The sequence below is a fragment of the Squalius cephalus genome (genome assembly GCF_949319135.1).
Source record: "Squalius cephalus genome assembly, chromosome: 8".
NCBI classification, from domain to species: domain Eukaryota; kingdom Metazoa; phylum Chordata; class Actinopteri; order Cypriniformes; family Leuciscidae; genus Squalius; species Squalius cephalus.
The window spans coordinates 46453308-46465702 of NC_137129.1; the positions used below are offsets into that span (position 1 = coordinate 46453308).

General features: G+C 41.6%; 1 protein-coding gene across 1 annotated transcript in view; it reads right to left on the bottom strand.

The window, feature by feature from the left end:
• The window catches only part of syngap1a (synaptic Ras GTPase activating protein 1a), an 85163-nt gene extending 72877 nt beyond the window's left edge, over positions 1-12286 (bottom strand). The window contains exons 1-2 of the mRNA XM_079880016.1: positions 11903-12286; positions 3936-4066 (exon numbers count right to left, since the gene is read on the bottom strand). Coding sequence (XP_079736142.1) covers positions 3936-4066; positions 11903-11924 — 153 coding nt within the window. The 5' untranslated portion in view covers positions 11925-12286. The remainder of the gene's footprint in view (positions 1-3935; positions 4067-11902) is intronic.
• Positions 12287-12395: the final 109 nt, after the last annotated feature.

Below are 12395 nucleotides of genomic sequence, written 5' to 3' on the forward strand. Positions count from 1 at the left end.
TCACTAGGATCTGTCATTCAGAAACATGGTTTACCCCATCACTGTTATCATCTAGCTACTGGAGTGCCTCAGGGCTCAGTGCTGGGACCGCTTCTCTTCTCCATCTATCTGTCATCACTAGGATCTGTCATTCAGAAACATGGTTTACCCCATCACTGTTATCATCTAGCTACTGGAGTGCCTCAGGGCTCAGTGCTGGGACCGCTTCTCTTCTCCATCTACATGTCATCACTAGGATCTGTCATTCAGAAACATGGTTTATCTCATCACTGGTCTCATCTAGCTACTGGAGTGCCTCAGGGCTCAGTGCTGGGACCGCTTCTCTTCTACATCTACATGTCATCACTAGAATCTGTCATTCAGAAACATGGTTTACCCCATCACTGTTATCATCTAGCTACTGGAGTGCCTCAGGGCTCAGTGCTGGGACCGCTTCTCTTCTCCATCTATCTGTCATCACTAGGATCTGTCATTCAGAAACATGGTTTACCCCATCACTGTTATCATCTAGCTACTGGAGTGCCTCAGGGCTCAGTGCTGGGACCGCTTCTCTTCTCCATCTATCAGTCATCACTAGGATCTGTCATTCAGAAACATGGTTTACCCCATCACTGTTATCATCTAGCTACTGGAGTGCCTCAGGGCTCAGTGCTGGGACCGCTTCTCTTCTCCATCTACATGTCATCACTAGGATCTGTCATTCAGAAACATGGTTTACCCCATCACTGTTATCATCTAGCTACTGGTGTACCTCAGGGCTCAGTGCTGGGACCGCTTCTCTTCTCCATCTACATGTCATCACTAGGATCTGTCATTCAGAAACATGGTTTATCCCATCACTGTTATCATCTAGCTACTGGTGTACCTCAGGGCTCAGTGCTGGGACCGCTTCTCTTCTCCATCTATCAGTCAACACTAGGATCTGTCATTCAGAAACATGGTTTACCCCATCACTGTTATCATCTAGCTACTGGAGTGCCTCAGGGCTCAGTGCTGGGACCGCTTCTCTTCTCCATCTACATGTCATCACTAGGATCTGTCATTCAGAAACATGGTTTACCCCATCACTGTTATCATCTAGCTACTGGTGTACCTCAGGGCTCAGTGCTGGGACCGCTTCTCTTCTCCATCTACATGTCATCACTAGGATCTGTCATTCAGAAACATGGTTTACCCCATCACTGTTATCATCTAGCTACTGGTGTACCTCAGGGCTCAGTGCTGGGACCGCTTCTCTTCTCCATCTACATGTCATCACTAGGATCTGTCATTCAGAAACATGGTTTACCCCATCACTGTTATCATCTAGCTACTGGAGTGCCTCAGGGCTCAGTGCTGGGACCGCTTCTCTTCTCCATCTACATGTCATCACTAGGATCTGTCATTCAGAAACATGGTTTACCCCATCACTGTTATCATCTAGCTACTGGAGTGCCTCAGGGCTCAGTGCTGGGACCGCTTCTCTTCTCCATCTACATGTCATCACTAGGATCTGTCATTCAGAAACATGGTTTACCCCATCACTGTTATCATCTAGCTACTGGAGTGCCTCAGGGCTCAGTGCTGGGACCGCTTCTCTTCTCCATCTATCAGTCATCACTAGGATCTGTCATTCAGAAACATGGTTTACCCCATCACTGTTATCATCTAGCTACTGGAGTGCCTCAGGGCTCAGTGCTGGGACCGCTTCTCTTCTCCATCTATCTGTCATCACTAGGATCTGTCATTCAGAAACATGGTTTATCCCATCACTGTTATCATCTAGCTACTGGAGTGCCTCAGGGCTCAGTGCTGGGACCGCTTCTCTTCTCCATCTACATGTCATCACTAGTGTCTGTCATTCAGAAACATGGTTTATCCCATCACTGTTATCATCTAGCTACTGGAGTGCCTCAGGGCTCAGTGCTGGGACCGCTTCTCTTCTCCATCTACATGTCATCACTAGTGTCTGTCATTCAGAAACATGGTTTATCCCATCACTGTTATCATCTAGCTACTGGAGTGCCTCAGGGCTCAGTGCTGGGACCGCTTCTCTTCTCCATCTACATGTCATCACTAGGATCTGTCATTCAGAAACATGGTTTACCCCATCACTGTTATCATCTAGCTACTGGAGTGCCTCAGGGCTCAGTGCTGGGACCGCTTCTCTTCTCCATCTACATGTCATCACTAGGATCTGTCATTCAGAAACATGGTTTACCCCATCACTGTTATCATCTAGCTACTGGAGTGCCTCAGGGCTCAGTGCTGGGACCGCTTCTCTTCTCCATCTACATGTCATCACTAGTGTCTGTCATTCAGAAACATGGTTTATCCCATCACTGTTATCATCTAGCTACTGGAGTGCCTCAGGGCTCAGTGCTGGGACCGCTTCTCTTCTCCATCTACATGTCATCACTAGTGTCTGTCATTCAGAAACATGGTTTATCCCATCACTGTTATCATCTAGCTACTGGAGTACCTCAGGGCTCAGTGCTGGGACCGCTTCTCTTCTCCATCTACATGTCATCACTAGGATCTGTCATTCAGAAACATGGTTTATCCCATCACTGTTATCATCTAGCTACTGGAGTGCCTCAGGGCTCAGTGCTGGGGCCGCTTCTCTTCTCCATCTACATGTCATCACTAGGATCTGTCATTCAGAAACATGGTTTATCCCATCACTGTTATCATCTAGCTACTGGAGTGCCTCAGGGCTCAGTGCTGGGACCGCTTCTCTTCTCCATCTACATGTCATCACTAGGATCTGTCATTCAGAAACATGGTTTATCCCATCACTGTTATCATCTAGCTACTGGAGTGCCTCAGGGCTCAGTGCTGGGACCGCTTCTCTTCTCAATCTACATGACATCACTAGTGTCTATCATTCAGAAACATGGCTTTTCCCATCACTGCTATGCTGACGACACACAACTCTACCTCTCATTCCAACCAGAGGATCCAACGGGAGCTGCTCGCATCTCGACATTTCTTGCTGGATGAAGGACCACCATCTTCAGCTCAACCTTGTGAAGACAGAACTGCTTCTGTTCTCGGCCAACCTAACACTACACCACAACTTCTCCATTCAGCTAGGCTCCTCATCCATAACTCCATCCAGGAAAGCCAGGAACCTTGGAGTTATGATTGATGAACAATTGAACCTCACAGAACACATTGCTAGAACTGCTCGGTCCTGCAGATTTTGCCTTATACAACATTAGTAGGATCAGAGCTACACATCCAAGCTCTTGTTCTCTCCAGACTGGACTCTTGTAATGCTCTCTCCTTCCAGCATCACTGTCAAACCTCTGCAACTGATCCAGATGCTGCAGCAAGAGTGTGTTCATCGAGCCGAAGAGACACACGTCACTCCTCTTTTCAGAAACCTGCACTTCAGAAACCTGCACCCATGTGTATCCAAGAGGCTGGTGTTCTGCAAAGTGAACGGTGTTTTGTGGTGCATCATCTCAAAGAGAAACAGAATCACTTACACGGACCTTCACCTGAACTGAGGAATGACCTGCTGAACTCAACCTGAGCTGCTGAGTCCAAAGCCACATTCAAGAAACGACTGAAGATGCATCTTTCTCATCAACACTTGCCCCATTAATACTGACACTTACTATTCAAAATATCTATTTAAAAACAAACCTTGTTAAGTGTACTGTACTACACTAACTGAGACTCATAACAGCACTTGCATATTGGTGCCCTTTTGTTGGTCACTTTGGAAAAAAGCATCTGCTAAATGATTAAATATAAATGTAAATATAATGCTTCTATATAAAATTATATATTTATATTATTAGTTTGCAGGCGCACTAGAGTTTAAAAGGCAGCTTTTTCAACACTGATGCTGATGATCCAAGAAAGTCAAAGTGTCATCAAAGGCCTGCAGCTCCCTCTAGTGTTCACAGCTGTGAGTGTGTGTGTGTGTGTGTTTGTCTGTTCACCTCCTCTTGATCCAGCAGGTAGAACTGGTCTCCATCTCTGACGCGGAGCTGGCGGCTCCAACCGGGGGAGTCGTGTGTGTGGCCATTCAGAGGAGTGTGAGGCCGAGAACATGGAGACACACACCTTCCATCTGAACACACACACACAATATTAGTGCACATGATACAACTGAATCAAACCTGAATACTTACTTTTACTTTACACAATATTTATTCAAAATAAAAAAAATCATAAATGGCACATTACTGTCAGATTTATTGGCATGGCAGATACAATCCACTTTCCATCAATACGGTACAAATTGAGCAAAACAATGTTTTTTGTTGCAAAGTATCACCTTCAGCGGGTCAAACTAAATAATATGTGTTGTTTTATTTTACATAATTTTATAAATTATTTTATTATTAAATGATTTAATTACAATTATTTATTAATAATTATTTTAAATGACATCTGCCATTTTTGCAATACTGTAGCAGTTTATGTCTAAACACAGTATGAAATTCTGGTCTGTGTAACATTATTTTATAATTATTTATTAATACTTGTTTAAAATTTGTTATTTTTGCAATACTGTAAGCTACAGTTATGTCTAAACACAGTATATGGTTTGTGTAAGATAATTTTATAGCAATTAACATAGAAATACACAAACATTTTACAGCAATATTTCTTTTTAATGAATCAATTAAAAAATATATATGTATAATAAACTCCAGAATGCAGTTTTAGGGAATAACTAGTTAGTTAGTTTATAGCTGATTAACAGTAATATTAATGCTGTTTTAATCAAAGATGAAGCAGGTGGGACACATTTTTACTACAGTTAATAAATTCAATAGATGACGTTATAATGATGACGTATGATTTTAAAAGTAGAGAGGTCACGACCTCTAGGTCAACATGGGTCACATGACTCGAACACTTCAAGTGCACTATATATAGAAAGCACATATCTGGATGAATATGAGGACGGGATCATAAAGAGCACAGTAACGCTCAATGCGCCATATATGGAAACACACACAAGACAAATTTAAAACTCATTTTGACACTTGCTTTTGTGTCCCGATCGCCCCCACAGCGAGAGCGAGGGAGAGGGAGAGCGAGAGAGAGAGAGAGAGAGAGAGAAAGAGAGAGAGAGAGAGAGAGAGAGAGAGAGAGAGAGAGAGGGAGGAAGATGGGTTACAGCCCAAGAGATGTCACTTCCGTGACGCCCACTCTCTCTCTCTCGCTCGCACACCCCCAGCCTGTTACCATGACGACCACGGCCGAGCGGGCTAAAAAACGACTTAAAGTGACCGATATAGCGTGAGAGAGAGGGATTATGAAAGAGAGGAAAAGGAAAGGCAGAGAGGTGGGTGTCAGATGGAAGTGTTTGAGTACAGCATGAAAACGGGATGAGAGGAGAGAACTATTCTGGAAGAGGGAGCCAACTCTGCGTTGCCGTGGCAACCGTGATGGATGTAATCCCTCTCTCTTTCTCTCTCTCTCTCTCTCTCTCTCCCTGTAGGTGGGAGTCTCTTCCTCCTCTGGCAGCTGGACCCGCAACACATGTGCTTTCGAAACGTTCTCCAGAACACTTTCCACAGGCCGTTCCTGTCGCATCTCAACGGAGATATCATGGTTTTCATAAAGGTCACTTATTTAGTCATGATTAGCTTTGTGTTCCAAGGTCATTCAGGAGGAATTCATGCAGCATTCGCTGCTAATTAAAATGACAATTCAATGCTAATATTTCTACAAACATGCACTTTTCAAAAACCAGTCGTAATTCATGGTAACATGAGAACATTAGATTCAGTGTGATGAAGAGCATAACAGTGAAAACACGGAAAGTCGTAAAATTCCATCAATGGCGGGGAAAGAGTTAACTACCAGAAGAAATTTTCAGCAGCACAAAAACTTAATTAAAACAAATGTTTATTGGGCAGTAGTTCTTTATGTTAAACCAAAGGCCAAAAGGTCAGAGGACCGAAAGGCAGATTTAACTTCTAGTAATCAAGCTGAGCTTCTCAAGCATCTGCACAGATCAGAGCGACAGTCAAACTGTAAGCTAATAAAACATATGAAACCAACATGAATAAAGATGATGCTGAGCACATGTTCTTAGAAATGAAATCCTCATCCTGAATGCCCTATAGCTATTCATGAACAAGAATCAAGAAGTTGGTTCACATCTTTTTCCATAAAGCAGATTAACTGTAAGTGTGTCAACATGTTATTGGCTTGATTTGGAAATCAATGCCTGATGCCCACAGAAGCCTCAATATTTCCATAATGTCACAGCTAACCTGCTAAACTCACAGGAACACGGCTTCTGCATTAAACAGGTTTATTATTAAAAGCCTTTTCTACAGCAGTGCTGATGATGGGAAATGAGAGCGTTTAAGACGAGTCTGTGATTGATGCATCGAATGTGTGATTCTTACATAAACGCTCAGAACAGGCCACGTGTTCAGCAGTGATCCGGACTGTCAGAACACACCGAGAACAGAGATCAAGAAGAGTCCATGATACACAGTTCAGGAACACAGTTTTCTTGGACAGACAGACAGGAATTTGGCTGTACATATGAATGAGATGATTCTACATTTATGTAAAACTCACCGACTACAAAGATGAACAACTGTAAAATTACATTTAATGGAGCACAGCTGGAAGAAAACAAAACTAGAGGTTTATCGCATTTCGTGGAAGGAAAGCGTTATTGCATACAGAAAGGCCCTAAAAACTGCTAGATCTGATTATTTGATGTCTCTCTTAGAAGAAAACAAACACAACCCTAGGTATTTATTTGATACAGTGGCTAAATCAACAAAAAATAAATCTTTAACCCCAGACGTTTCGAAGCAGCACAGCAGTAATGACTTTATGAACTTCTTTACTTGCAAGATTGATAATATCAGGGAGAAAATTATAACTATGCAACCGTCTACTACAGTATCGCATCAGACAGTGCATTGTAGTCTCCCTGAGGAAAAATTCCATTCATTCGTTGCTATAGGAGAGGAAGAATTTACTAAACTCGTTAAATCATCTAAATCTACAACATGTATGTTAGACCCTATACCGACTAAGCTACTGAAAGAAATACTTCCAGAGGTCATAGATCCTCTTCTTAAAGGAGAACTCCGGTCAATTTTAACATTGAGCTAATTTTTTTGTACATTTGGAGTGCTGTCAGTACAGAGAACAACGACAAAAATCGGTGTTGCCTACACCGTGTTATCCTCTTTTTAAAATTTGCACCCTTTTGACTTCAATGGGGCAAGTTTTAAACCTGCTTTTACCTCTTAACATCCTTGATGTGTCATTACAAGTGCACAGGTCATGTGAGTGATTCCTTCAGAGTGAACACGGTGAATCTGACTGCAGTAGATGTGAAAGATATGGATAAAAATTATGTTTATTCAGCCAGCGCAAATACCTGTATTTACTTCCCGTTTTCGGTCGAAGTCCACAGTAGTCGATTGTCGAGTTCTCCACTATTGCTTAGTTACCTATGATCACGCGCGTGAACTCGACAATCGACTACTGTGGCCTTCGACCGAAAACGGGAAGTAAATACAGGTATGTGCGCTGGCTGAATAAACATCATTTTTATCCATATCTTGCACATCTACTGCAGTCACCGTGTTCACTCTGAAGGAATCACTCACATGACTGGGCACTTGTAATGACACATCAAGGATGTTAAGAGGCTAAAAGCAGGTTTAAAACTTGCCCCACTGAAGTCAACAGGGTGCAAATTTTAAAAAGAGGATAACACGGTGTAGGCAACACCGATTTTTGTCGTTGTTCTCTGTATTGACAGCAAATTTACAAAAAAATGAGCTCAATGTTAAAATTGACCGGAGTTCTCCTTTAATATCATTCATTCATCTTTGTCATGATGTACCGAAAACTTTTAAGCTGGCTATGATTAAACCGCTTGTTAAAAAAACGCAACTTGATCCTACAGAATTAGTCAATTACAGGCCGATCTCGAATCTACCTTATCTGTCAAAGATATTAGAAAAGGTGGTATCCTCACAACTGTGTTCCTTTTTAGAAAGAAATGATATCTGCGAGGATTTCCAGTCAGGATTTAGACCATACCATAGTACTGAGACTGCTCTCGTTATCATCTCTGTACATTCTTTTGAAATTAGTGGGTTTAAATCATACTTATCTGACCGTTATCAGTTTGTAGCAGTAAATGATGAGATGTCTCATCGATCACAAGTTCAGTATGGCGTACCACAAGGCTCAGTACTAGGACCGCTGCTGTTCACTCTGTACATGCTACCCTTGGGAGATATCATTAGGAAGCATGGCATTAGTTTTCACTGTTATACTGATGATACTCAGCTCTATATTTCTTTGTGCCCTGACGAAACTTACCTATTCAAATAAATGCAAAACTGTAAAATTATATTTAAATTACAATATACTTGTGAACAAGAAGATGTTAACTGTAAATTTACGTCAAATTTCATAATCTGATCATTATTTCCTTTCATACTGTAATTATGATAAATAAATTTCAAATAAACAAACTAACATTCAAAAAGTTTTTTGCAATTTCATGTCATAATGTGGCTCAACATCTAAAGCAAACCAATTATCTTGCTGTTACATATATATTAGAAGATCAACACTTTTCAAAACAAATGCTGAGATGTCGCTGCACCAGCGTTAGCATCTACACAGCACAATAAATATCTGATTTACACAGTCGATGTGCTGTTGATTATAAAGGGAGTTTTCTAGTCTGTCGCCGCAAACAGAAGTGAAACACAAAACACGCAAAAGTGGATCAGATGCTTAAACCAAACCGCATCATCAGTGACGGGTCTGTACATCATACTAACCTCAACATTTCACCACTGCATTCATGCGCATTACGGTAACATTAATAGAACGTTCGTTCAAAGTTATCTGGGCTTTAATAATGTTCTCTAAGCGTTAGAACAAAAACATTATTTATACATCATTCATGGAGTGTTTTTCTGAAATGTTTTAGTTTGATGTTCATCTAACATTTTTTAAATGTTATTACTTGTTTCAGAACGTTCAGAGAACATTCAAAAGTAACGTTCTCATAATGTTTGAAGAATGATACAATGGAATGTTCCCTTAACGTTCATATAACCAATAAAAAAATTTTTTTTTTAAAAACTGGATGTTTTGACCATTCAGAGAAGATACAACGTTAGCAAAACATTATAACATATTTTTGGGCTGTTAGTTAACACTCTTCATGTGCATTAACTTAATTCAACATAAGTATTTCAAAGCAGTAACCAGTAAACAAGCACATCAGTTCAACTAAAAACAATAATTCTGTACAGTCAGAAGTATGAAACAGATCTTACACTCGATCCACACCAGAACACAATCAACACTGAGCTGAATTGATCTGAATAATAATGATATCTCCCAGGAGTAGCATGCCGTGAACAGCAAAGGTCCTAGTACTGAGCCCTGTGGTACGCCATACTTAACTTGATCTGGGCGGTATACCAGTTCATACCGAATACCGGTGTTTATTTTTGTTATGATATGAATTTTTAACATACTGCAATATAGGCATAATGCAATATAAAGAACCATCAAAGCATGTCGCTTTAACAATGATCAGAACGCGGCGCGAAACTGTGGTGAGGGCACAGCTAACGTTATGTGTTACTAAGCCTGACGGTGAAGATGCATAGGTTAAACTATCTTTGATAGCTGTCAAATTATCTTACAGTGTTTCCCATACATTGGTTCACAATATCAACACTGCCTTTTGGAAAATCTATTTGTGGTTGGGATTGACATCGTTGAATAAACATGAGCACTGCACGTTTCACGTTTCAAAACACGGCGCGGGAGTTTTTATTTGAATGTTTCTGAAGTGAACTGACGGTCTTAAAAAAAGTTTCGATGTTATTTCAATTTAATCTTTCTTTATCTCTCCTGATAAAAGCAGTGTTTATGAGCGCTGGTTTGTGTTCAGCCGTCACCGTGGAAACCGCTTTGTGTTCAGCCGTTACCGGGGAAACCGCTGTTTCTGCCGCTCCTACAGCGTCTCCTGCTGGCTCCTCTTTGTAAACAGCATCATTTTTTGGTTGGAATTTTTCTACAATATTCACTCATGACAGTAAAATAGTGCATTCTAAGGCCCCGATCACACCAGACGTGTTTTTCAGGTTCGAAAACGTGAGGCACACAGCACTGCCCCGATCACACAGAACGAGTGCGCTGCGTTTTTTATGTTGCTAGGCAACCACCAAAACAGCTGTCTTGTCAATCAAGTAAACGTCAAATCCGCCTTTTATTAACTTTATTTACTTTCTGTTAACATTGTGGTAGTTACGGTTTGTGAAGTCGTTAAGCTCCTGGTAACCCGCGAGAGCACCACAAGTTTATCCTCCATCATCGCACTCTCCGGGCGTTCAAGCAACTGTAGCTTTCATCACTACAACGGAAGGCCCGCCTCTCCATTCATTCGATTGGACAGTGGAAAAAAACGCGATGACGTCGGGTGCTTTTTCCGCTCGGAGTTGGGGTTTTTTCAATTGCAAAAACGCGAGGCCATAGGAAAACAATTGAAAAAAGGCGCCTCTCACTGCTAAAAACGCGTCAGGTGTGATCGGGGCCTAAGTCAATCTACTGCAGTATTTCCTCTCTCAATCAGTAGAAAATGTGGTTAACAACCAGCCATGCTTGAAATAAATTAAATACCGTCATATACCGTGAAACCGGTATAATTTGGAAAAATACTGTGATATGGATTTTTGGTCATACCGCCCAGCACTAATAAGATATCTCTTCATTTACAACTACAAACTGATAACGGTCAGATAAGTATGATTTAAACCATGCTAGTGCAATTCCAGTAATGCCAACATAGTTTTCGAGTCTATTCAAAAGAACGCTGTGATTGATGGTATCAAATGCAGCAGAGAACAAAACTTGAATAATGACTCTCCCATCTCATGTAGAGCGGCTTCACCACTGACTCTATGTCCGTCTCATATTTGATGAAGTTTGCATCACTGATTCTGTTATTCTCCTGTTTATTACTGTGAAGCTGCTACTGAAACACTGATGATATACAATAATATAACAAACTGTTTGTTTCGTTCTGAATAAACTCACTTTACAGACAGAAGTCCGGCCGACAGGGGAGAGCATGACATTTAAACAAGCTCTCGCTGAAACTCCTCCAGCTCAATGTAAATGACCTCTTGAGATTCACAGTGGCACGACTGACGCTCATCACCGTTACAGATGCGTAATCAAAACACACATCCATCTGATCATCAGTAAGGACTGCACTAAACAACACCAAACACCATCATGGACACTCAAATAATTCAATATGCATTAATTTAACAACATTAAACCCTAATGAACACAACTGATCAGAAAATAAACTAAGAAGAAACATAATTATGCCTATTAAAAACCCTCAAATGTGAAGTGTCACACAGAGAATTCTGGGAATGGCATTTCAATGTAAATTATAGGGTTCTATTCTTTTTTACATCTTAGAATGGTTGATGTAACCGTGTTTTACTGTACAATTACATTAGATTTATTACAGTTTTCCCAGCACTGTTAACCGATTAAGCGAGCATTGCTACAGTATTTTACAGTTAACATTAAAATAATTTTGTGATTCTCAGTGTGAGTATTTGTGTTGATGCTCTCGCGTGTGTTCCGGAAGCTCTCCCTCGTGCGCGCGCGCGGGCCGCTCCTGACTCGGTTCGGTTCGGGATCTATAAATAAACCTGCTGTTTCTGAGCTCAACTATTCACACTGATTATCGATCGCAATGATTGGACTCTCACGCGGAAGGTGCATTATCGATCAGGTGAATGTAAAGGCATCGCTGGACTCCAGAGTGAGAGCTGTCAATCATCTGGCGGCCAGCGCGAGCCCGTATTGATCAGTGATCGGAGCCGATCAGATGATCGATTATAACTCTTACCTTGTGAAGACACATAGGACATGATCCTCCGGCACTGACCGTGATCAGCTCGCTCTGTGAGGATCCATCATCACTCCTCCAGCGCGACAACATTCAAACATAAAGGAGAGAAATGACGCACAGCTCTCCAGACGCGAGGCGCGCGCACGCAAGGTGCTATTATTATTAATATTATACTATTATTGATCTGAATGATGATCGAAAAGATCCGCTGATCACTTTGCGCTCCCGTCATCGAACGCAAGCGCGCACTGGCACGCACACGGGAACGCGCACGGGCGCGCGCACCCGGCACGGCGCGGTCCAATGAGTGAGTGATGATACCGAACCCGAACCCAATGAGTGAGTGGACTGATCGAGCCCGAACCCGAACCAGAACTGAACCAGAGAAGTTAGTCAGGAAAGTTGCTCTGTGGAGATGAAGTGGATCCACTGGAACTACATTGTGAAATATCATTATAGTGTAAATCAGCTGTTCTCTATGTGAATCTAG